A 27,368-nucleotide genomic window follows, 5' to 3' on the forward strand; every position below is an offset into this window, starting at 1 on the left:
GCCAAGACATGACTACAGTAGTGGTACATGTGGACTCCAAAGCTGAGCTCACTACCCTGCTGGAACAGTGGGAAAAGGAACATGGCAGTGGGCAGGATATGGTTCCTATCCTTACCAGGTATGAACAATTAAGATATAGGGATTTTCAAAAGTGAAGATTGGATGGAGAATGATGTAAAAACATTTTTCACTTTAGCTATTAGTGAATTCTAAATCTGGTTGTTTTTTTTTTTTAATTTTCAAATAGCATTTTAATTATGTAAACATATTCCAGCAAAAACAGAAAATACAGGCATATCTTAACTGGACTTAAATATTTGTTGATTGTTATTTACAGTCTCTTTTTTTGATTTACAACACATTCCCATTGTTGGTCTGGTTATACAAGGGCGAAGCAACACAAAGGTCTGGAATTAAAGAAAAAAATTGAGAAGGTATGAAGCTAAGTACATGCAACATGCTTTCTGAAGTTGGGAGAAAGTGTCTTGAAATAAAATAGAGTAAGTCAAAGAAATGGAAAGGTTTTAGCTAAAGTTCTGTTGGTCATCCCTGTCCTTTGCTCCACGTTTTATGATGCACATGAAGTCATTGAAAGTTGAAGTTCCCCATTTGGTTCACAGGTGCTTCACTGTATAGTTTATCCACCTCCTCATCTGCAATCCAATCCCCCATCGTTGTCAGGTCTGTCATGTAATCCTTCTCGATGGTCCCTGTCACTTATGCATCAGAACAAGCAAAAGAATTTCTGGCATTGGCCGAGTCTATGCTATTTAACTTCCTACCAAATACAGTGAGGAGTATGGTGAAATTTATAGAACCAGACCCTCATTCATCATAGCATAAAGGTATGCATCAGTTGGATCCTTCCCCAGATAAGCAAGCATATCATGCAAAACTCCTTTGTTGATATAACCACCCTTGTTCTGATCAATCATGGTGAAACCTTTTTTGGACCCAGGGTGGGACTGGACAAACAGTGGAAGTTGGATACTGAGTATACATCTCTGTGGGCTTGGTCTTTTCCCTTCTGTTAGACGTGGTGACTGTTTAATCCCATCCTGGACCCTGGATTTGCATGTCTCCTCCTCCAGTTGATGTGCAGAACTTCAATGCCCTGAACTTCGTAGATTTTTCCTAACGTGGGGGGGCCAGGAGTCGTTCTTCATGAATTGTACTATTGCATGTTCATTAGATTTAGAGTTCTCCATTATTATCCTGTTGAAAAACTACTTACGCCAGGTTCCTGAAGTTTTCCACCATCACCTCTCTGTAGAGTTTCCTCTGAGCAAGATCTAGCAAAGCCCATTCTTCCTGGGTAAAGTCCATGGCCACCTCTGCAAAGAACACTGAGTCCATTTCCCTTTTCCACAAATGTATAACATATTAAAGGAATTTTACTAATAATTGTTTCTGCTTTCCCTTCATACATAATTTTTAAAGTTTTCTGTTGATTCTGTAATCTTTTTAACAACTGTGTTGCTTTATATTTGTTTTTGCTTTGAGGACTGTAACATAGAACTATACTTCCTTAGCTGTACTGTCTTTAGTTTTTGACAAAATAATACTGGAAAGCATTATTTTGTGCTTATCTAGGGAAAAATCTGTTGGTTTTTTTTTCCTTCTCTTAGAACTAGTCTTTATCTCTCTACTTCTTGAAATGCTCTCATTTTCTTACATTTCTTCTCAGGCCCTTTAGCCTCAGTTTCTTTCATAGGTTCTTTTCCTGCTTGCTTTTTAAAAATTTTTTTTTATTGTGTAAAATAACATATACAAAAAAGCAATACATTTCAAAGCACACCATAACAATTAGTTATAGAACAGATTTCAAAGTTTGGTATGGATTACAGTTCCACAATTTTAGGTTTTTCATTCTGGAGACACTGGAGACTAAAAGAAATATCAATGTAATGATTCAGGGGATTCAGGTGTCATACTCATTTGTTAAATCCTGTCTTCTCTTTTATAGCTCCACCTTCTCCTTTGATCTTTTTTGAAAGAATTGTTTATTTTTTATTGATATATATTGTATATTCATATACCATGTAATCATCCAAAGTGTACTGTCAGTGGTTCACAATATCACCTTCTTGTTTCCTAAATGTTGTTCCCAGTAATATCTTTGTGGTTCTCGTCTCTTTTCACTTACGTGTTCTCCCTGTATAGTTTCAGGTACCTAAATAGTTTCATTCCTGTCCATGGTTTGAACCATTTCAACCATCTTTTTTTTTTTTGCATGGGCAGGCACTGGGAATCAACCATCATTCTTATGCTAACTTCCAAATCTCTTGTTTCTACCTCAGAGCCCTCTGTTTTGAATTTCAGACTCATTTTGTAACTACACCGTATGCCATCATATAAATGTATCACAGTTCACCTTTCTGCTTCTCAGAAAACTTACCCTTCGGCTCCCTCAATCTGTTGGTCATTATGGATAATGTCCAGAATAAACAAACCATGTCTTACAGTAGCCTCACTTGATTGTATAATCAGCAGCACTTTCAATTTTGAATTTATTCCCATTGGTCCATAGCAACAAAGAACCAACAAACAGCATCACCAACTGTCAAATCAAAACTGTCCCTTATTGCTTGTCCTTTCCCACCAATTAATTACCTCTGTTATTGCTGTGGTACTGTTGGTGTCTTCCTGTTAACTATTGACCGTGCATTTTTTGTTTTCCCAAATAACTCTTTACTATTGACTCTCTGTCCACTATCAAACCTTTAAAATAGTTCATTTGAGAACTTATTTTATAATCATAGGTTTAATCAGTGGGATATACGGCACTGTATATCCCATTTCAATCATACTCGCTTTCAATATGGTAATGTTACTTATAACCCCGCTAATTAGTTACCATCACTTCTATCTGTTCTTTTGCATTTAGGTTCAACCTTATTGGATAGGCTTTTCCCTGTCTCTAGCTTTGTGTGTACCGCTAGGTCTGCTGTATTCTGCAGTGTAACCTCTGAGATTACCTTTGCCAGAGTCATAATAGCGAAATCATACAGTATCTGTCCTTTTGTGTCTGACAGTATTTCACTCAGCATTATGTCCTCAAGGTTCATCCATGTGCTCCTATGCTTTGGGACCTCATTTTGTCTCACTCCTGCATAATATTCCATTGTGTGTCGAATATTACCATATTTTTTTAATGTCTGTGTGCTTTTGAACTTCCTGTTTCTTTGGCCTGAAATGCTTTTCCATGGCTTATCTGCGTATCTGCTTGGCAAGCTCCAGTTTCTTCAAAAAGCAGCTCAAGGATCATATCTGTTAAACTTTCCCCTGATTTTGACTTCCTTAGGGAGATTCGGATACTACTTTTAATGTCCCATTGCCCTTTTCCTCCCATTATAATTCTTTTCTTTTTACATGGGCAGGCACCAGGAATCAAACCCGGGTCCTTTGGCATGGCAGGCAAGCATTCTTGCGTGCTGAGCCACTGTGGCCCGCCCCCATTATAATTCTTATTGCATTATATTATAATTGTGAGTCTACATATCCCCCCTATTAAATTGTAAGCTTCTTAAAGGCAGGAGTTATACCTGTTTATTGATGTAGGATGAATTTAAAGTATAGCTTACTTTATTTTAGACAGCACCTCCCACCATCTTCAAAATTGTGTCTGTTATTTCGCTGGATATTTTCTGAAGAAACATCCGTTTTCTTTTCTCCCTAGATGGGAAGGAGAAAACTATAGGTTTGGGTGTTTTAGAGTACTCCATGAGGAGCAAGTGAATTTCAGGCTTACTTACTCTTTTATTGATTGTTATTTTTATGGTCTTTGAACAAAACTTCCCAAGAAAAATGTAAGACTATTTATAGCTTTAATTGATCTTTTATTAGCTTTTAACTTGATTCAGTGAAAAGGGACTGGCTTTAGGCCAAGCTGTGTTAGTATAACGTAGGTTCTATGGGTGTTTTTTTTTTTTTTTAATTTTTTATTGAGGTATAATACTGTATTCAACCTGATGCATTTTTTTTTGCTGTTCTTTTTTTTTTTTATTAATTAACGGAAAAAAAGAAATTAACCCAACATTTAGAAATCATACCATTCTACATATGCAATCAGTAATTCTTAACATCATCACATAGATCCATGATCATCGTTTCTTAGTACATTTGCATCGGTTTAGAAGAACTAGCAACACAACAGAAAAAGATATAGAATGTTAATATAGAGAAAAGAAATAAAAGTAATAATAATAGTAAAAAAAACAAACAAACAAACAAAAAAAACCTATAGCTCAGATGCAGCTTCATTCAGTGTTTTAACATGATTACTTTACAATTAGGTATTATTGTGCTGTCCATTTTTGAGTTTTTGTATCTAGTCCTGTTGCACAGTCTGTATCCCTTCAGCTCCAATTACCCATTATGTTACCCTGTTTCTAACTCCTGCTGGACTCTGTTACCAATGACATATTCCAAGTTTATTCTCGAATGTCTGTTCACATCAGTGGGACCATACAGTATTTGTCCTTTAGTTTTTGGCTGGACTCACTCAGCATAATGTTCTTTAGGTCCATCCATGTTATTACATGCTTCATAAGTTTATCCTGTCTTAAAGCTGCATAATATTCCATCGTATGTATATACCGCAGTTTGTTTAGCCACTCGTCTGTTGATGGACATTTTGACTGTTTCCATCTCTTTGCAATTGTAAATAACGCTGCTATAAACATTGGTGTGCAAATGTCCGTTTGTGTCTTTGCCCTTAAGTCCTTTGAGTAGATACCCAGCAATGGTATTGCTGGGTCGTATGGCAATTCTATATTCAGCTTTTTGAGGAACTGCCAAACTGCCTTCCACAGTGGTCGCACCATTTGACATTCCCACCAACAGTGGATAAGTGTGCCTCTTTCTCTGCATCCTCTCCAGCACTTGTCATTTTCTGTTTTGTTGATAATGGCCATTCTGGTGGGTGTGAGATGATATCTCATTGTGGTTTTGATTTGCATTTCTCTAATGGCCAGTACAGATTTTTTTGGTTGTTGCAGCTCTAGAAAAATGTTGGCACCAAATGCACTAAAAAAAGGTTTAAGGCTTAATAAAAATACAGAGACCAGTAATTTCTCAAGGCAGCTCAGAGGTTGAGAGCAGAATGCTAAGAGGTTTGGGATCTTCCCAATGCAGATGGTCCCCAGTGTTGAGAACGTCTTCCCAGTACCGAGCTACCCATTGCCCTCTATGCAGCAATTCTTCTCCTTCTCCCAGTTAACGGACCACCCAGACAGGCTGAACCCTTCTCCCACACCCTCGTGGAGGGAAGAAAAGGGAAAAAGATGGGAAGGAGAAAGGTGAAGCGGAAAGTCCCATCCCAGAGTGATTTGAACAGTGAACAAAAAAGTATTTGCAGAGTCCCCTTAGGGGAATGGTGAGAAAGGGGGAAAATTCACCTTCCTTAAGTGGAGAATTTTTGATATTCTCACTGGCAAGGGGGACAACCAAAGGAATAGGTTGAGTCCCCAATCTTGGGGTTTGTTCAAATGAAACTTGACCCTGCAAAGGATAGGCTAAACCTACTTAATTAGGCCTAAGAGTCACCCCCAAGAGAACCTCTTTTGTTGCTCAGATGTGACCTCTCTCTCTCAGCCAACATGACAAACAAACTCACTGCCTTCCCCCTCTCTACGTGGGACATGACTCCCAGGGGTGTGGACCTTCCTGGCAACGTGGGACAAAAATCCTAGAATGAGCTGGGACTCAGCATCAAGGGATTGAGAAAACCTTCTCGATCAAAAGGGGGAAAAGCGAAATGAGACAAAATAAAGTGTCAACGGCTGAGAGATTCCAAACAGAAGTCGACAGGTTATCCTGGAGGTTGTTCTTACACATTAAATAGAAACTTTTTAGTTAAGGTGCAATGGAGAGGCTATAGAGAACTACCTGAAAATGTAGAGCTGTGTTCCAGTAGCTGTGTTTCTTGAAGATGATTGTATAATGATATAGCCTTCACAACGTGACTGCGTGATTGTGAAAAGCTTGTGTCTGATGCTTCTTTTATCCACCTTATGGACAAATGAGTAAAACATATGGATTAAAGATAAATAATAGGGGGAACAAATGTTAAAATAAATTCAGTAGGTTGAAATGCTAGTGATCAATGAAAGCAGGGTAAGGAGTATAGTATGCATGATTCTTTTTCTGAATTGATGCAGATATTCTAAGAAATGATCATGATGAAATACAACTATGTGATGATATTGTGAATTATTATATAGGTAGAATGGAATGGTCATATGGTAAGAATGTTTGTGTTTGTATGTTGCTACATTTAATAAATAAAATAAGTTTAAAAAAAAAGCAAAACTGATTGACCATAGATAGTGAGGGTCTATTTCTTTTTTTTTCCCTCATGCAAAAACATTTTTTAATTTGTACATTTAGTCACTATCATTGTACACTCTAGATGGTATAATTGAAGGTCTATTTCTAAATCTCAATTTGATTCCATAGGTCTATATATCTAGTTTCGTGCCAGTGCCATGCTGTTTTGACAACTGTAGCTTTGCATGGAGTTTTTTTCTTTTTTTTAAAGCAATTTTATTGAGATATAGTCACATACCATACAGTCCATCCTAACTTTATAATAAATGGCTTTTAGTATATTCACAGAGTTGTTCATTGTCACACAATCAAATTTACAACATTTTCATTACTTCAAAAAAAAAGACCGCATACCCCTCAGCAGTCATCACTCAATCGCTTTATCCTCCCCATCCCTACATAACCACTAATCTGTTCTGTCTCTGTATATTTATATATATTTACATATAATATGTAGTACTTTGTGTCTTTTTTTAATATATATTTTTACTGCATTATTTTTTATTTATTATTATATTTTATTTGTATTTACATTCAGTATGTAGTACTTTGTGTCTGGTTTCTTTAACTTAGCATAATTTTTTTTGGTTATTTTTTTATTAGAGATGTTGTAGTTTACAAAAAAGTCATGTAATGACTACACTGTTCCTATAAAACTTCCCTATTATTAGCACTTTACCTTTGTTAGAATTGATGAAAGAATTTTAAAATAGTACTATTAACTATAGTCCATGGTTTACTTTAGGTGCATTTTTTTCCTCAAATACTATCCTATTATTAACACTTTGTATTAATGTACATTCGTTATAATTCATGAAAGAACATTCTTCTTCTTGTACTATTAACCACAATCCATCGTCCACTACTGGGTTCACTATGTTACAGAGTCTCATGCTTTATCATCTCATTCTAGTAACATACACGATCCAAACTTCCCCTTTCAACCACATTCACATACATAGTTCAGCACTGTTAATTACAGTCACAAGAACGTGCCACCATCACCACTATCCTTTTCTAAACATTTACAATCAACCTAAGTAAACATTCTGTGCAAATTAAGCCTCAGCTCCCCATTTTCTGCTTCTAATCTATCTCTTGATAACCTGTATTCTAGATTCTAAGTTTATGAGTTTGCTTGTTCTAATTCATATCAAAAGATAGCATACAATATTTGCCCTTTTGTGCCTGGCTTATTTCACTAAGCATGATGGCCTCAAGGTTCATCCTTATTGTCACATGCATCAGGACTTTATTCCTTTTTACAGTTTCTGTTGTATGTATATATCACATTTTGTTCAGTCACTGGTTAATGGATACTTGGGTTGCGTCCATCTTTTGGCAATTGTAGATAATGCCCCTATGAACATCAATGTGCAGATATCTGTTTGAGTCCCTGCTTTCAGTTCTTTCGGGTATATATCTAGTAGTGGAATTGCTGAGTCATATGGTAATTCTGTATTGTACTTTCTGAAGAACTGCCAAACTTTCACAGTGGCTGTACCATTTTACATTCCCACCAGCAATGAATGAGGGTTCCGTTTTCTCTACATCCTCTCCCACACTTGAATTTTCTGTTTTTTTTCTTTTCTTTTTTTTTTTTTATAGTAGCTATTCTAGTGTGTGTGATATAATAATAGCTCATTGTGGTTTTGATTTGCCTTTTCCTCATAGCTAGTGATGTTGTACATCTTCTCATTTGCTTTTTAGCCATTTGTATCTCCTCGGAGAAATGTCTATTAAAGTCTTTTGCCCATTTGAAAAAAATTTTTATTGACAAATCTTCACACACATGCAGTCCATAGATGGTGTACAATCAGTGGCTCACAATATGATCACATAGTTGTGTATTTATCACCGTGATCATTTTAAAAGACATTTGCATCACTCCAGAAAAAGAAATAAAGAAATAAAAAGATCATACATCCCCTACCTCTTACCCCTCCCTCTCATTGACCCCTAGTATTTCCATCTACCCAATTTATTTTACCCCTTATCCCCCCTATTATTTATTTTATTTTTAATCCATTTTTTCTTTTTACTCATCTGTCCATACTCTGGATAAAAGGAGTGTCAGACACAAAGTTTTCAGAATCACACTGTCCGATAGTAAAAGTTGTATCTTTTTTTTGCATGGGCAGACATTGGGAATCGAACCTGGGTCTCCGATGGCAAAAAGTTGTGTCTTTATACAATAGTTTTCAAAAATCAAGACTTTTGAAACACAGTCAACAGTTTTAGGTACTTCATTCACCCCAGCCACTCCATTACACCATAAACTGAAAAGGGATATCTATATACTGCATAAGAATAACCTCCAGGATAACCTCTTGACTCTGTTTGAAATTTCTCAGCCCCTGAAACTTTATTTTGTCTCATTTCTCTCTTCCCCTGTTTGCTAGCTGCTGGAATGCAATATACCAGAAAGAAAATGGCTTTAACAAGGGGAATTTAATGAGTTGCTAGTTTACAGTTCTAAGGCTGAGAAAATGTCCCAATTAAAACAAGTCTATAAAAATGTCCAATCAAAGACATTCAGGGAAAGATACCTTGGTTCAAGAAGGCCGATGAAGTTCAAGGTTTCTCTCTCAAGTGAGAAGGCACATGGCGAACACAGTCAGGGCTTCTCTCTTGACTGGAAGGGCACATGGTGAATATGGCATCATCTGCTAGCTTCCTCTCCTGGCTTCCAGTTTCATGAAACTCCCTGGGAGGCGTTTTCCTTCTTCATCTCCAAAGGTTGCTGGCTCGTGGACTCTCTGCATCTCATGGCTACATCGTTCTGCTCTCTCTGAATCTCTTTCTCCAAAATGTTTCCTCTTTTATAGGACTCCAGTAAACCAATCAAGACCCACTCAAATGGGTGGAGACATGTCATCCCCTAATCCAGTTTAACAACCATTCTTGACTAAATCACATCAATCAGGGAGATGATCTCATTACAGTTTCAAATATACAGTACTGAATAGGGATTATTCTACCTTTAAGAAATGGGATTTATATAAAAACATGGCTTTTCTCAGGGGGCATACTTCCTTTCAAACCAGCACATCCCCCTTTTGGTCAAGAAGACTTTTCACAATCCTTTGATGCTGGGTCCCAGCTTATTCTAGGAGTTCTATCCTGTGTTTCCAGGGTGATTTACATTCCTGGGAATGTAGGGGGAGGGGTAGTGAGTTCACTTGCTGAGTGGACCTAGAGATGCCACATCTGAGCAGCAAAAGAGGTTCTCTGGGGGTGACTCTTAGGCCTGATTTTAAGTAGGCTTAACCCAGCATTTGCAGGAATAAGTTTTATAGGGGTGAACCCTAAGATCAGGGGCTCAGCCTATTGATTTGGTTGTCCCCACTGCTTGTGAGAATATCAGGAATTCTCCAAATGGAGAAGCTGAATATTTCCTCCTTTCTCCCCAGACCTCAAGGGGACTTTGCAAATACTTCTTTATTCACTGCCCAAATTACTCTGGAATATATTGGGGCACCATACTAATCTAGACAAACCCACAAAATGTCACACCGTAGTCAGAATTCCATGTACTTATGGTGTTCTACTAAACTGACCATACAAGTTAAATTAGGTAATGTGCTACCCAAAATGTAAATTTTGCACCAAATAAACATCTCTCCCTTTAGTCTCACTCAGAAGTTGAAGTTTTAAAATATGGACAGTATCATCCTTTACCCTGTATTCTAATCTACCTTAATCCTATCCTTATCAGCTTCCTTTATATCTCTAGTCGATGTCTGATCCATTTTTCACCTTTTTAAACAGTTCCTGTATAGGGTGCTGCTGACTTTCATAGCTTCAGTGCTCTAACTCTGAGTCTTAGGTGTCACATACGTACCTGTAGTTTCAGGTACCTACCATGTTATAAACAAGCAGCTTAATATCTCAGAATTTAAAAATAACAGTTACAACTCCTGAATAGATGTGACTGCTGTAAGAGCTTACAATCTAGGACCCTTTACAGTAGGCCCCAACCTGATAACCCATGCTCTCTGCTGCATTCACGAGTTTTTATATTATAGTTAGTCCATGTGAGTGAGGCATGGTAATTTTGTCTTTTCGTTTCTGACATTTCATTCAACATACAGTCCTTAAGGTTCATTTATCTAGTTGCATGCCTCATTACTTCATTCCTTCTTGCAGGTGCTCAGTAGTCCATTGTATGTATGCACCATAGTTTCCCCTTCCTTTCCTCACTCATTGTACCCTTACACCACCTCTATCCATTGTGAATTTGAACCCTGTCCCCATAAACACCAATTTACAAATGTCCATATGTGTCCCCGTGCTCTCAGTTCTTCCAGATATATACTGAGCAACGAGATTTCAAGATCATGTGGTGTCATAGTTTGCAAGCTGCCAGAATGCAGTATACCAGAAATGGAACGGTTTTTAAAAAGGGGAATTTATTAAGTGTAGTTTACAGTTCTAATCTCAGATAATGCCCTAAATGTTCTTTAGGGTTGGCAGGAATGGTTTTGATTGGGGATTCGCAAACCATGATAAGCAGCAATATCTAGCTGAAGCTTGCATAAGAGTAGCCTCTTGACTCTATCTGAAATCTCTCAGCCACAGATACCTTATTTGTTACAATTCTTTTCATCCTTTTGGTCAGGAAGGCATTGTTGATCCCACAGTGCCAGGGCCAGGCTCATCCCTATTATTCATATCCCATGTTGTCCAGAAGATTTTACCCCTGGATGTCATGTCCCATGTAGTGGGGAGGGCAATGATTTCACTTGTGAGTTGGGCTTGGGGAGAGTAAGGCCACATCTGAGCAACGAAAGAGGCCCTTTGGAAGTCAGTCCTGTGTGTTTTCCCTTGTATGTGATAGATTGCTGTGAAAATGTCCAAATTAAAGCAAGGCTATAAAAATGTCCAATCTAAGGCATCCAGGTAAAGATACCTTGATTCAAGAAAGCCAGAGAAGTTCAGGGTTTTCTATCTCAGCTGAAAAGGCACATGGTGAGATCTGCTAACTTTCTCTTCAGTGGCTTCCCTGGGGCTCTATCTGTTCTGTTGGCTCTGTCAGTTCTGATGACTCTGAAATTTTTTACAAAATGGTAGCCTCTTAAAAGACTCTGGTAGACAACCCCAACTTGAATGGGTGGAGACAAATGTCCATGGAAACCATCTAATCAGAAATTATCACCCACAATTGTGGGTCACATCTCCATGGAAATAATCAAAAAGCTCCCACCCAGCAACATTAAATGAGGATTAAAGGACATGGCTTTTATGGGGTGTAGAATAGTTTCAAACTGGCGCATATGGCAACCTCACCACTAGCCTCCTGTGGAATCACCACACTGCCCTCCGAGCGGCTCTACCTCTCAGTTTCCTTACCAACGGTGAATAGGTACATCTCTTTCTCTGCATTTTCTCTGTCTGTTTGTTGTTAAAGAGTTTTATTCACACATCATATAGTTCAACATACTTAAATAGACATGCCTTCGCCACCATCATCTGTGTGAAGACATTTTCTTTTCTTTCACAAAGAATTCATACTCCACCCCCACCCCCCATCTTTTGACATTTAGTTTTGGCGTAATGGTGTTACATTCAGTGAAAGCATATTACAATGTTACTGTTGACTTATAGACCCTAACTTGCATTGATTTTTTTTCTGTTTATGCTATCCATTTTCAGCACCTTACAATGTTGACATTCATTTGTTCTCCCTCATGCAAAAACGTTTTTATATTTGTTTGTTTAATCACTACATTGTCCTCTCTAGGCATCCTAAGTTACACCATCTAAGTCTTTAACCCCTCTCTTTCCTTCTGGTTTCATACATTTTTGTGCATTTTTTCAGTTGGGTTGTTTGTCTTTTTACTGTTGAGTTGTAGGATTTATTTATATATTCTAGATATTGACCCTTGTCAGAAATGTTGTTTCCAAGTATTTTCTCCCATTGATTAGGTAGTCTTTTCCACTTTTGTGATAACGTCCTTTAAAAAGGTTTTTAAATTTGAGGCGGCTCTCTTTTTTCTTTTGTTGCTTGTGCTTTGGGTGTAAAATCTAAAAAACCATTGCTTATTAACATGTTCTTTTTTTATTGTAAAAAATAACATATACAAAAAAGCAATAAATTTCAAAGCATACTGCAACAATTGTTTGTAGGCAGATTTCACAGTTTGCCTGGGTTACAATTCCACAATTTTAGGTTTTTCCTTGTAGTTGCTCAAAGACACTGGAGATTAAAAGAAATATCAATATAATGATTTAGCAGTCATATTCATTTGTTAAATGCTATCTTCTGTGTTATATCTCCTTTGATCTTTCTTCCCTATTTTTAGGAGTATTGGGCTATTCCCATTCTGACTTTTTCATGTTGGAAAGGGTGTCGATAATATGGGATAGGGGATAAAACTAGTTCATACTTTGAAGATGCTGGCCTCTCTGGGTTTCAAGACTTTTCTGGCCTTGGAACCCATCTGGAGGTTATAGGTTTCTGGAAAGTAATCATAGTGCATGGAACCTTTGTAGAATCTCAGATAATGCTCTAGATGTTCTTTAAGGTTAGCAGGAATGGTTTTGGTTGGGGTTTGGCAAATCACGATAAGCAGCAATATCTAGCAGAAGCTTGCATAAGAGTAGCCTCTTGACTCCATTTGAACTCTCTCAGCCACTGATACCTTGTTACAATTCTTTTCCCTTTTTGGTCAGGAAGACATTGTTGATCCCACAGTGCCAGAGTCAGGCTCATCCCTGTCATTCATATCCCATGTTGCTTGGAAGATTTTACCCCTGGATGTGATGTCCCACATAGTGGGGGTGGGGGGTTGGGGGGGGACAATGATTTCACTTGCAGAGTTGGGCTTGGGAAGAGTGAGGCCACATCTGAGCAAGAAAAGAGGCCCTTTGGAAGTCAGTCCTGTGTGTTCTCCCTTGTATATAGTAGATGGGTTTTCTCATGTTGCTTTCAGAACTTTCTCTTTCTCTTTAGCACCTGACAGTTTGATTAGTATGTGTCTTGGAGTAGGCCTGTACAGATTTATTCTATTTGAAATTCCTTGGGCCTCTTTGATTTGCATTTTTATGTCTTTTAGAAGAATTGGGAAGTTTTCCCAGATTGTATCTTCAGCTAACTTTCCCAGCCCTTTTTTCTTTTCTTGTGGGATACCAGTGATTCATACATTTGTGCTCCTCTTGTTGTCCATCATTTCCCTAAGATCCAGTTGCATTTTTTCCATCATTCTTGCCATCTGTTCTTTGTGTCTAGTTCAGTTGTTCTGTCTTCTGTCACCCTTATTGTTCTGTCTCCTTCTTCAAAACTGCTTTGTGTGTATCTAGTATATTTCTAATTGGGACTACTGTATCTCTCATTTCTATGAGATCTGCCATTTTTCTATTTAACCTTCTGAATTCTTCTTTATACTCTGCTAGTATTTTCCTGATATCCTTTATTTCTTCATGAATAACCTTGAGTAGTTTTTCCGTATTCTGTTTCTCCTCTGGAATTTTGACTTGGTCGTTTGGCTGGGCTGTTTCTGCTTGGATTTTCATGTGCTTTGGGATTTTCTCTTGTGTTTAGGGCATTTGATTATTTTGATATGGCTGTTTTGCAGATTGGTTTCCTTCATCCTTCTAAAGTTTTGTATTTACTTGGTTTTCCCATTGCACTTGGTTGTCGATTATTTATTCTCTGCCAAGTCAAGGTCCAGATCCCATGTGGGGGGAATATAGTTCAACTTGAGGGTCTTTTAGAAGCTTGGGATGCACCGGTACTTCAGTGGCAGAGTGGCTGCCCACCACACAGGAGACCCAGGCTTGACTCCCGGCCCATGCATCCCGCCCCAAAAAAAGTTAGTAATAATAAAACAAAATAAGAATATAATAAAGATTTGAAAAAACAACAAGAAAAACAAAACATACCTCAAGTAGTAGTAGGCCCCAGAATCAAAAGGAGGCACTCGAGGGTATACTTGGAGTGAAATCAGACTGGTTCCCACCAAAGGAGAGAAAATTTAAAGGAAAAAAAATGCAAAATAAGTGAACTAGAATAATAGAGCATAATATACAAAATAAATAGAAAGTAATCAATAAAAATATAAATACATGAAAAATCTAAAAAATAACAAAAAACAATTTTGCTATTAATAAAAATATATGGAAAGGATATATTTAAAATGGGGGAAAGAAAAAAAATAATCTTAAGAAAAAAATAAAAATAAGAGAAACCTAGGCAGATGGGGAGTTAACCTTCCGGCACTTATTCCTTCTCTCCAGCAGGTGGTGACCCCAAATCTCCTCCTCCCTCAGGCTCCCCTCTCCCTGTCTGGAACAGTGGACCTGCACTTACCACTTCTTGACAGCAGGTGTGCCTGAGGCTCCTGTTCCCTCAGGCATGCCCCTCCTGTCTTCACCTGCTTGAGGTCACTGTGCATGGCTGTGGGGTTGCTCCCTGCCGCAGTGGCTGGACTCCGGTCCCTGCCAGTGGGATTGGATTGCTGACCAGTACCTGGGGGATCAGCTGACCCTCAGTGTTGGCAGTTCTGCCAGACATTATGCCTGTGGAGCTGGCTGTTCCTGCCTTTGGCCATGTGATTGTTCCCTGTGCTCTCAGGCCTGCCCCCTGTGGTGGACAATTGCATTCACCTCCAGGCCTCCACAGGCTCTGACAACTCCGACCTGTGTGGGGAGGTTTCTCCAGCCAGCTCCTGGGGCAAGCTGGAGCAGAGGATAATCATTTCCCTCTGACCACATCTCCACCTTAGGTGGGATCTCAGTCACTCCACCTACCCTGCCCTCCGTGCCCCTACCCCTCTGCCTCTCTCCTCCCCCCTCCCCCAAACTGCCTAGAAACCCAGTTTGATAATTTATACCTCAGGACCATAGTCCCAGTAATTTTCTCTCCCTCCCCTATCTTGTTTCATGGAGCAGGAGTGAAGTCACTGTACTCTGCTCCACGTTTCCTAAACTTTTTTTCTTTGCATGGGCACACACGAGAATTGAACCTGGGTCTCTGTCATGACAGGTGAGAACTCTGCCTGCTGAGCCACTGTGGCCCACCCAGAACTCTTATTTTTGAAGGCCTATTTTGATAGATAAGGAACTTTTGGCTGGTGCTTTTTCTCTTTTGGTATTTTAAATATATTATGTAACTGCCTTCTCACCTTCATGGTTTCTGATGATAAATTGGCACTTAGTCTTATTGAGGATCCCTTGTTTGTGATGAATCGCTTTTCTCTTTCTGTATTCAGTGTTCTCTATCTGTGGCAATTGGCATTCTGATTAGTATGTGTCTTGGAGTAGGTCTGTTTGAGTTTAATCTGTTTGGAGTATGCTTTGCTTCTTGGACATGTATATTTATGTCTTTCTTAAGAATTGGGAAAATTTTGGTTGCTATTTCCTCAGATATTCTTTCTGTCCCTTTTCTGTTCTCTTCTTTTTCTGGGACTCCCAGGATCATATGTTGGTATGCTTCATGGTGCCACTGAGTGAGTCCCTTAGACACTGCTTAGTTTTTTTCAATTTTTTCCTTTCTCTGTTCTTCTGACTGTGTGATTTCATTTGTACTGTCTTCCAGTTTGTGATTATTCTTTACTGATTCTTCTGTTTGCTCTATGTTTCTTGTGTGTTTTTAATCTCCATTATTGTGCCCATAATTTTCTTTCTTTTTTGGTGGGGGCAGTGAGGGGTATTGGTGCATGGTCCGGGAATGGAACTATTTGTTTCTTTTTAAACTTTCTAATTCTTTTTTGCTCACACATTGTTTTCTTAATATCCATAATATCCTCATTCTTAAGCTTCAAGGAACTGAGTAGGGTGATGTTGGGGGGGGGTGGCGGAAGCTCTGGACTAGTGTGTTAGGGTCATACACCTTTTTTTTTCTTTTTCTTCTGTTCCGCATTTGTGGGGTCCTTTTCCAGTCTATATCATCCTCCAGAATTCCAAGCAAGTAAAATCTATCTTTTTATTAGTTATTTCTGAGGGAGATTTTCCATGTTGATGATGTCACCTGTAGTTAGGTTTTTTAGATTGTTTTTAGTATCAGTTTTAGGTTTATATATAGAGTTGGAGTGGTTGTTAGAGTTGTCTTTAGTGATGTTGTTAGGGTTAAGCTTATTGTTAGGTTTTTGTATTAGGGTTAAATAGTCAAGGTTAGATAAATATCCTTAGAGACTGGGAGAAGGAGCAAAGGAGAGAGTTATAACAGAGAAGTTAAGATTTAATAAATGAATGACTGCCGAATCATTATATTGATATTTCTTTTTAGTCCCTGGTGCCTTGGAACAGCTAGAAGGAAAAACCTGAAATTGTGGCACTGTAACCCATACCAAATTTTGAAATCTGTTCTATAACAAATTGTTAAAATGTACTTTGAAAGTATTGCTTTTTTGTATATATGTTACATTTCACAATAAAAAATGTTAAAAAAAAAAGTCAGGGTTAGGGATTAGGATTAGGTTTAAAGTTAGGGATTTTAGGATTAATTTAAGTATTATTGTTAGGGATTTGTTAGGGTTAGATTTAATTATAGGGTGATCTTAGCATCTGTTTTTTTTTTATTATAGCCATCCTATTGGGCATGAAATAGTATTTTACCATGGTGTTGATTGACATTTCCATAATGAAATGTTAAGCATGTTTTCATGTGTTTGTTGGCCATTTGTATATCTTGTCTGGAGAAATATTTATTTGTGTCCTTTGTCCATTTTTAAATTTGATTATTTTTCTTTTTGTTTTATATATTCTGGATACTAGTCTTTTATCAGGTATATGATCTGCAGTTATTTTCTTCCATTCTGTTAGTCTTTTTTGTTTCTTAATTGTGTCCTTTGAAGCACAAAAGTTTTTTATTTTGATGAAATGTAATTTATATTTTCTTTTGCTGTGCTTTTCGTATTATATTAAGAAACTATTGCCAAATCTACCATCACAAAAATTTTTTCTTCTGAAAATTTTATAGTTTTAGGTCTTTGATCCATTTTGAGTTAATTTTTGTATATGGTGTTAGATAGAGGTCCAGCTTCCTTCTTTTGCGTGTGGATATGTACTTATTCCAGAACCATTTGTTGAAGGAACTGTGCTTTCCCCATTGAATGGTCTTGGCACTGTGTTGAAAATCACGAGGGCTCTCAGTTCTATTCCATTGATCTACGTACCTATCCTTTTGCCAATACTACCCTGTCACACCCTTTTTAGTTGTTACTGTGTTTTGCTTTATTTTTAAATAATAAACTTTGTTGCATTTAAAAAAATAATTTTAGACATTATAATTTGATACACTACTATAGGAGATCTTCATGTTCCCTCTTCATTTTCCTAGTGTAGTTAAGACAAATTTTGGTTTAAATCAATATTCAGCATTTATTATAGCTCTGAATTATTTACTATTAAGCCAGGAAGATTTCCTTTCTTGTACAGCCTTTCTTTCCTTTAGAATTTATGTTTTTTATTTGTTTGCATATTTTTCTAAGTCCTTATCGTGACTTTTCTCACATTTTTCTGGTAGCAGTGTAAAATACTTTGGATTATTCTTTTTCTCTTGATCAAACATCAAGTATTTGTCTGTGCCATTTTTCCTGAAGCTAGTCCTTCTGGAGCCCTCTTTCCTGGTTTGCTTCAGGTTATTGTGGTGAGTCACTGGAAATTGGAGAGTGTTTTGTTTCAGGTCAAGTTTGGAAGCAGGAAACAAGGAGACCATTGAAAAGGCAAGTAGTTCAAGCAATTGAAAACGGTGACCTGGACAGAGGTAGGGAGTGGTAGCATTTAAGTAGGAGTTAAGAAAGTTCTTGGAATCAGGAGTTATTTTGTAGGTAGAGCTAACAGGAATTGTTGTGGGGGGATGAGGAAAGGGAAGTTTTAAGAATGACTCCGGGTTTTTGCCTGAGCTTCTGATGGAATGGTAGTGGTGTTTTTGTGTGTATTGTTTATTTGTTTTGTGGAAGGGAAGATTTAGAGAAGAATGTATTTGGGAGTAGAAATTGTTTAGATCTCTTGTGTTCATCAGGAATATAACCTAACTTTTTTGCTTTTATTTTATAATTGTGAATTGACTGTTGTCAGTGGTGGCACATTTTTAATGCTTCTCCTGGGTTTATTCTTTTTTCCTTGTTTTGGTAGGATGTCTGAATTGATTGAAAAAGAAACGGAAGAATATCGTAAGGGAGATCCAGACCCATTTGATGATCGACATCCTGGTAAGACCCGTGTTCTCTTAAGTTTGCGCCTGTGCCCATTTTTTCCTTACAAAAAGAACGTTGTTAATAGGACTATTTTCCAGTTGAAATAGCATTTTTTTTCTTTTTTTCTTTTCTTACATGGGCAGGCACCGGGAATCTAAGCCACCTTGGCCCGCCCTGAAATAGCATTTTTTTAATGGGAAGTCTTAAGACCTTTTATTTGTTAAAATATTGCCAAAAGTGGTGGCAAGTGAGGAAGAATAAGTTCCTAGAAAAATTGAAATATTTATAATATTTACAGATTAAATAGAATAGACCTAATTTAGAAGAACCAAAATAATTAGATATACCTTAGATTACTCAGTTGGTATGGTTAAAAATACAAACTTAAATAGAAAAAATGTTTTCCTTTTCTGAAAGGTGTTTTCCTCTATGCCTTCAACTTTGTAACTATGATAATTATACTTATTTTACTGATGGGGAAATTTAGTTGAAAATGCAATAAGTACTTCCTTTTAGTTATGAAATTGATACTTGGAACTTAGAATAATAAATAAGGCTTCTTGATGTCTGCTTTAATGTCTTGATAGCTGAAGGATTGCTGTCTCATGTTACTTTGGTTTTAATTTGGGCTAATTTGATTAAAGCCATTACAGTCCAGCCTGCTTCGGCATGGAATTTGATATAGTACAGGACTATACGGGATTTGAGAGTTTGCCATTTTATGTTCTCTCTAAGGTTCATTATCAGTGGGCAAAACTTAAGTCATGTATAGCTCCACACAGCATATGAGCTCTATAGCCAGTCAGAAGTACTTTGTGGAGAGAAGAATCTGAAAAATTGTGTATGGGAAGGTAAAATGAGTGGGAGTAATAAAAATAAGAACACTGTAATATCTACTTGAATGTTCTAGTGTTTACTTTTATTTCTTAGACTTTTGTTCTCAAATGTAAGTAATTACGCTAGGCATGTCAAGTTGAGTATCCAGTAGTTTGTGATGTTACCTGCTGTTCGTCTTAAACATCCCCATCTGTGACTTAAGAGGAATATTCATTTATTTAACTCACATCATCAGTAAGGGCTGTCAGAACATGAAAAAATATGAAAGTGAATGTGAAGAAAGAACATAAGCTAATGCAGAGATTATGAAAAGAATTAAAAGGGATATGAACATGTTTAGAGACATTGCCTTTGAAAGGATTAAATGGTAATGAGGAAGAAGGAAGGGACAGAATGACATGCCTTTGTTTCTGTAGAAATTTAAAGTTTTTTTCTTTGCTCCTCTTATGTTGAATGATATTTTGCCATTGACATAATTTCTTTAATAAAAATAAGGATCTCAGGACAGGTAGTGGTGGACGCAGTGGCAGAATTCTCATCTGCCATGCCAGACACCAGGTTTGATTCCCAGTGCCTGCCCATGGAGAAAAAAAAGGTCTCAGTTTCATCATTTATGAAAAGAATGATAATCTAAGTCCCTGGTTTTTTATGATACCATTCTTTGACCTTTCTTTTTGTGAATTATTTTGGCATACTAATTACAACTTGGTAAAAAAAATTCATATGAGCACCTCACATCTTTTCTTCATCCCAAACTTCATCATTTAACTAAATTTGCCACTGTGATGCTATGAAAGGAAATTAAGTAAAATGGTGTCTTTTAAAAAAAAAACCCAACCTCCAAAACAGCTATATGGTGACAGGGATGTTTGAGTTTTAAGTAGGGCTATAGTCTTGACACATATTTTCTCATCAGGTAAGACAAACAGCTTGACATTATCCCTACCCTACATCACAAGCATTCCTCCAGTGGCATTTTTATCTATGCAGGGAGCTGGAGGAGTCCATCCTTTCATCTCTCACTAAACCTGCTACCCATGCCTGAGCCACCTGTCTTCCATTTCTCCTCTAGCTTGCCCTCCTCTCTTGTCCACTCTGCTCTTGGCTGCGGCCCCTGATGTGAATAGATTACAATGGTGGGCTTCCTTGTTCTCCCCCTTCCATTGGGCTCAGACAGTAGGGGGCTCCAGCAAGAAACTTTAGGTCAGGAGGTAGGTGGAAACCAAAACCAAAAAACAATAATTCTCCCAATCATTAAATACCAACCCTTTTACTTTAGGCTATACATTCAGTAGATCCTGGGTCCCTGGCCTCCTTTCTTTTCCCTGGAGCCTAGGAAGTTAGTGGCTGAGGTTACTGTATAGTTAGGGTTGGTGATTGCTTATTGAGATTCCCATCCTTTTCCTACTACCTTTATGTCTTTTGAGAATGCCTGTCTGCTGCTTTGTCATTATATTGTCATTGTGGACGGAGAAATTGGCCTTGGTGCTTATCTTTAGGCCACTCATCAAAAGTGAAGTGTGTTTCCTGCCTTTCTCTGTTTGACATGAAAAGTCAGGGGTTTTCTTTTTCTGAGGCTCCTTTATGATTCTGTTTTAGACTTTGGGCAGATCCTTGTATGATGCTTGTCTTAGTTCACTACTCAGAGCATTGATGTGTAGGCAGTATGCTGGGTGATGGGAACCTTAGAGTGCAAGATCTCAAGTTTTTAAATTATGATTTTTAATTTAAAAAAATGTTTCTTATGAAATCTGATTCATCAAAACATTCATTTCTTCCAGTTTATTTTTGCTGTCATTTTAATAGTAGTTGTTATAACAACCCAGGTGCTTTTTCAGGTCTCAGTTGTTTGACTAGGATGACTTACTCATTCCTGTTTGTTTCTCCCCTCTTCTTTTGTTAGGTCGAGCAGATCCAGAGTGTATGCTGGGCCACTTGCTGAGAATACTCTTCAAGAATGATGATTTCATGAATGCAGTAAGTTTTCTTCTTACTTTTCTAGAGGTTATCACCAGCAGAATCTTTACCTTTATTGTTTTTTGTAAATGGTTTGCTTTCTGTTAAGGCCTTTGCAAAGTTGGGATTAGAGTGGGTAGATTTTTTTTATTGGTGTTGGTTCAATTGAAATAAAAATAATCATGTATTTCTTACAAAAGTTCTGTTTGTGGCCAAGATGTTTTCTCTCTGCTGTGTACGTTTGAAAATTGGTAAAGGTTCCCAAAGCATCTTTGCTGATTCTTGGGCAGTATGGCTTTGGATTTGGAAATGTAGAAGTCCTTTTGGGTTCCTGAATGGAAAAATAAGGGTAATGTTTACAGCATGATTTTGCACTGGTCTGCAGTGTGTGCACTGAGCACATGGAGGGGTAGAAAGAGGCTTTCTTTCTAGCCAGAGCTGTTGTTAGGAGTAAATGAGGCTATATATCCACAAAGCACTCACAGCTCCTGAACTTACTAATTGAAATGATGGCTATTAAGTTTGTTTTTGGAAGTAGAATGGCATGGTGGTTGAGAACATGGGCTTTAGGGGGCTGTTGCTTTGGGTTTAAATCTAGCTTCACTGTTCACTGGCAGTTTGACCTTTGGCAGGTCTCTCCAAGTCTTGCTTTCTCTAAGCTTTGTTTTCCTTACCTATAGGTTTTATAAAATGGGGATAATAGTACTTATCTCAAAACTTTTTTTGAATTATTGAATGAAATTAAGCACTAAAAGTGCTTGGCACAGTGTCTGATTCATGACGAGGGTGCAGTAAAGTATTTGCTATTATTATTTTCTGTTTTGACTCTCAGATTTTTTTCTCTATCACAAATGTCTCTTCTCAGCATCACATAACCTCTAGCTACCTTCTGGACATTCCCATTTGTATACCTCCCACAGGCATCTTGAAGTCCTCATTGTTTGCCCCCAAATCTGTTTCTTGTGAACTTTACCTCAGTAACATAACAATTGCCCTCATTAATGGATGCCCTCATCTAGCCAGCTAGAAGCCACCTTTCTTCCTGTCCTTGTAGCCAAGGCTACCATTTCTCACCTGGCTGCTGCAGAAACCCCTTAACTGGTTTCTCTTGTCTCGCTCTCTAATCCGTTCTTCACTTTATGGCACAGAAATCTCTCTAAAATGCAAAAACTGTTCATGGCACCCTCTTGCATAAAATCCATTAATGGGGTTTCCCTTCCCATTGCCTTCAAGATAAATCTTAAATTCCTTAGTTTGGCGTGTAAATCCTATCTGTCTCTGGCCTTTTGTTCTCTCCAGCTTCAGTTCTTACTTTTTTGTCCCTCTGTTCCTCCCTTCTCCTCCGCACTCCTCTACTTCCTCCTTATCCTTTTTGATCCAGCTTGGAATTCCTTCTCTAAAGCTGCTCCTGATTCCTCTGCAGGGGGTTGTGTGACCTCCTTAAGGGCGTGTGTAACTAGCACCCTGTTCTCAAATTATCTTTTCCCAGTTGTCCTCTCTGTGTGATTATGAATCTTTTGACGATGGGACTGTGTCTTATTCACTTGGTATATACAATGCAGGAAACAGTGCCACTTAGTAGTATTCATTAAATATTAGAGGCTTGCCAAAAGGAAAGTTTTATTCATGCATTTTTATATAATTTTAATAAAAATATGAGTTTCTTATTAACCATTGTCATAAATCTAAGGCTTATCTTTCCTGTTTATTCTTTTTGGAAACATGTGTGAGGGTGGGAGTGGTATCTTTGTAATACCCTTAGTTTGAGTTTTTATTTCTCTGTAATTAGAAATTGAATTGTTTTGGGGAGATTTATCTTAAAAAATACAGAAGAAATTATAGTATCTTCATGGCTCAACAGGATCATAAATGTTTATAATAATTAAAGGTTTAACTAGTAATTGTTAGGTATACTCTCATACCCTTTAAGAAAGTAGTTGGCATATGTTATTTATTAGACGTGATTAATTTGACTGGGTTGGAGTTCAGATTGAAAGTATTCCTCTTTTTCTTTACAGCTGGTAAACGCATATGTGATGACAAGCCGAGAGCCGCCTTTAAACACTGCTGCTTGCAGACTCCTACTGGACATCATGCCAGGACTGGAAACAGCTGTTGTCTTTCAAGAAAAGGTACTTAATAAAAAGAAAAGTCATCTTTTCTTTTTTAATTGAATGGGAAGCTCTTTATTTGATTCCTCTTTGTTGTTAAAGTGATTGTTATAGTTTGTTACAATAGCAATGTGTTATAGAATTTATGAAGTTTAGATGAGCAGTAAGAAAATTTGACAAATAGCTCTTTTAATGATTAACTGCTGCTTGAGTGCTATAATATTTCTTTTTAAAAATCCTTACAATCATGTGTTTAGAAAGGATTTATAATCTCATCCAAACTCTTGCTCTTGAAGATGATTGGTCTTCCCCAGTTATGGAGGACTTTATATTTGTTGAGGGAGCCCGTGCTGTTCTTGATGGCACTTAATATTCAAATTTAGCCAATATTTGAGCACCTGTTTTGTGCCATGGTCTGTACTAGGTGCTGGGGATATTTTGTCAACAAGAAGGGAGCTTATGTTCATGTATGTGTTTTGGGGAGGAAAACACAAATAATTGATCATTTCAAATAATGGTAAGTGCTGTGAAGACAAGGAAGTGGCATTTTAACAGGGATTCTGCGTGTATACTTCAGTTGCCAAAAATGATTGCTCTCTCCTTGGAAGTAATACCAGTATTTTGTCTCTGCTTTAAGATTTTTTAGTGTGAATTGCATATTGCATATCTCTTTATTTTTAAAGATTTTAAGAATTTAATCTTTGGAAGCAATCTAGAAGTCTTACTATGATTTAGACTAGGAACCAAATGAAAAATTAGGAAATAGATTTTTACTTAATTTTGAGAAAATTCAGTTACCCTTACATACAGAATTGTTGCCATAGAAGTGTTTTAGAGAATACCTTTGTAATTAATGCGTGTAGACTAGATTTTTAAATCTCCAATTAGCCATCGCTATGGAAGACCATAAGAATTTATATATTTTTTCAAAATCTTTAATATGAACTCTTTCAAATATCAAGATTGATAAAAAGAAGAATTTATAACAGTGTATTTATATATAAGAGGTTTTTATGGATGGCTACAGGTGATCTGACTGTTTTGTGGGAGTTTCCTTCCTGATTGTCTGTGTAGGAAAACCATCTCTGGTTCTTTACAGTCTCATCATTGTATATCATATGTAATGAAATGAATGCCCTTTGGGTGACAGAAATACCATTTAAGGGATATTTTGAATAATAAGACTTTGTATAAGAACAGTTTTATTGTTTCTTAGTGATTTTTAACCCTTTTTTGAAGTAAATAGAGGATAAGTTACATAATTTCTATGAATGAATGAAAGTGGGATATTTGTGACTTATTCAAGGATAATCATGTATCAGATGAGAAATTAAATTGCCTTGACTCGAGTGTCCCAGTGCACAGATTGCAAACCTCTGAAATATTTCGGTACCTTAACTTTGGATTCTATGATGAAATTAACCCTTCAGGAATATCCTATGAAATGTTTTGGGGTGAATCAATATTTTACTTTTTAAAGAATTTAATTATAGCTTTTAAATTAATTTGTCAGAAATCATTATTTCTGGACAAGTTGGCTACTTGTGTTTCACAAAGCTGGGGTTAAGATTTATTGCTTTAGTGCAGTGTTTTCGAACTTTATAAACCACAGTAACACATTTTACATTTTTTTTACACTGCTTCCCAGTTCATACATTATATATATATGAAAAAGTAGTTTCTTGAAACCTTACTTACTCTTTGTGCAGTGCATTCTATTTTCTATTTCAGTTTATATAGCACTGGTTGCAATTCACTAAATTGATTTTGTTAGTTCTTGCTCATATTTAAAAACATTGCTGATTTGTATTTTCAGAGATATTTAAATAAGCTTTACATTTTTTTTTTTAACATTAGCAGGCACCGGGAAACAAACCTGGGTCGCTGACACGACAAGCAGGAACTCTGCCACTGAGCCACTGTGGCCTGCCCTAAGCTTTCTATTTTTAACTATTTTTATTTAAAATTATTGGGTGTGAAAGAAACTTTAAAAAAAAAAGTAAAATTATTTGGGTGTGTGCTTCATTATATTGTGTGCCAGAGAACTGATACTTTATTTTAGTATTGTTTATATACTAGTTTTTTCATACAGTTAAGTTGATCAATGTATGTTCTTAATTCTCTCAGATAAGGACCTTTAGCGATTTACACATCTACTTTAACGTGTTTCTCTTTGAGGTCTTATCTTAAATTTTTAGGAGTGAGAGGGATAAAATCTGAGAGAATGAGATCACAAAATATAATCTTTAAGTTTGCATTTGCCAGATTTTATGTTGGGGAATATTAAGATTCCCCTACAGTGTTAATAGGTGTTTTATAAAGAAAGTGTCCTTGGGGTAAGTTAGGTTGATGACTACCATTTATTGTGCCAGACCTTGTAAAGTATTTGATTTGCATCATTAGTCACTTAATCTTCACAGCATCCCATGAGGTAGGAAGAAAACCATAGGTATGGACTTTTCAGAAGCAGAAAGAAGGAAGGAAACCCAGCTGTATGTCAAGATGACTGACCAGGATAACTTGTTAACTCTTCTGTTTGTGCACACTATGTAGATTATTAAAAAACTCAGCAACTACAGAAACTACCCAGTCATTCAGTCAGTTAAGTTCTGACTCTACCCAGAACTAGGCCAGACCACAGGTTAAGGGGCAGTTCTCTACAAAATTGTCCTTCAGGCTTCAAAATCTGACTGGCTGGCTACAAATTTGAAGGTTCCCAACCCCTTCTTTGAGCTCTATAATTTGCTAAATGATTCACAGGACTCACTGAAAGCACTGTATTTATAATTATAGCTTTATTATAGTAAAAGGACGCAAATAAAAAGCCAAAAGAAGAGACTGATAGGGTGAGGTCTGGGAGGGTTTCAAATGTAAGCTTCTGTGTCCTCTCCATTTGAAGTCAGAACACGTCACCCTCCCAGGTGGCAGCACTGTATTTTTTCAGTCGTAGAAGCTCTTGGGATCTTCAAGTGTCCTGAGTTTATATGGAGTATTATTAGATAGGCATGATTTGTAGAATCTGTGCTCATATGGTTGAGCTCAGTATGCAGCCCCCCTCCCCTCCCAGAGGTTGGAGAAATGGACTGGTTTGTGTTTCAGAGTCCCCAATCCCTTAATCACATGGTTGGTCTTTCTGGTAGGGCCACTTCCCAACCTAAACTGCTGGAGTGGTTAGACCTTCTGTTGTCTTACTTGCATATGAACTATCAAGTATGGTTCTGGGCCCACTATGAAGAATTAAAGACACATCTAACACAGGAAAATCCAAAGATCAGAGGTTGCTTACCCAGGAACTAAGGACAAAGACCAACAAGTTTTCATTATACTGCACAGACATACAAATTTTCAGTAACTTATAATAAACTCTTAGAAAGGGAAATTCCAGGTTGCTAAAAACGAAGAGGGAACTGTAAAACCAAAGTGATAATTGGGTGATGAGACAAAAATCTTAGGTAAGAAGTTGGAACTAAGACATTTGTATAGAATTGGAACTCTTCAAATGATCATTACTGAAACAGTGGAAAAGAAAAATATCCACTTAGTGCTGTGAAAAAATGATGGGTTTCCCAGTTTTTGAGTCCATTTGAAGGGGTGGAGAATTTCCTCTGAGAAACTCTGGGCCTGAGCCTTAGTGTTGTCTGTATGTTTGAAAGTTCACTTCTCACATGCTTAGGAAGGAACCCTAAAGCCAAGAAACTAACAACAATTGCAGATATGTTCCTGGGTCAGTGGTATCTCTTGACTGTCTGGCAAAAGCAAACAAAAAACTGTTCTGGGGGAAGATTTTCACAGTCTCAGTCACAGGGGATTTTAATAGAAAAAAACAATTTCCACAAAAGGTGATTTCACAAAATACTTACAGATAGTCCTCCATGATTGGGAGTCACCACTGGGATTAAACAGGAGAAGTAGATAAAACAGTAATCTGAAAGATATTTGAAAGAAGGAATCTGAATCCTAAGAAAAGTTCAAGACACTGAAAAAAAAAGGCTGT

The 27,368-nt window shown here is 37.2% G+C and overlaps 1 protein-coding gene across 10 annotated transcripts in view; it reads left to right on the forward strand.

The window, feature by feature from the left end:
- The window catches only part of DCAF1 (DDB1 and CUL4 associated factor 1), an 82,569-nt gene that overhangs the window by 15,391 nt on the left and 39,810 nt on the right, over nt 1-27,368 (forward strand). For all 10 annotated transcript variants that reach the window (XM_077129136.1, XM_077129133.1, XM_077129139.1 and 7 more), the window contains 4 exons: nt 1-118; nt 18,409-18,485; nt 21,211-21,284; nt 23,282-23,395. In XM_077129136.1, coding sequence (XP_076985251.1) covers nt 9-118; nt 18,409-18,485; nt 21,211-21,284; nt 23,282-23,395 — 375 coding nt within the window. In that variant the 5' untranslated portion in view covers nt 1-8. The remainder of the gene's footprint in view (nt 119-18,408; nt 18,486-21,210; nt 21,285-23,281; nt 23,396-27,368) is intronic.

The sequence above is a fragment of the Tamandua tetradactyla genome, chromosome 15 (genome assembly GCF_023851605.1).
Source record: "Tamandua tetradactyla isolate mTamTet1 chromosome 15, mTamTet1.pri, whole genome shotgun sequence".
Taxonomy (NCBI): Eukaryota; Metazoa; Chordata; class Mammalia; order Pilosa; family Myrmecophagidae; genus Tamandua; species Tamandua tetradactyla.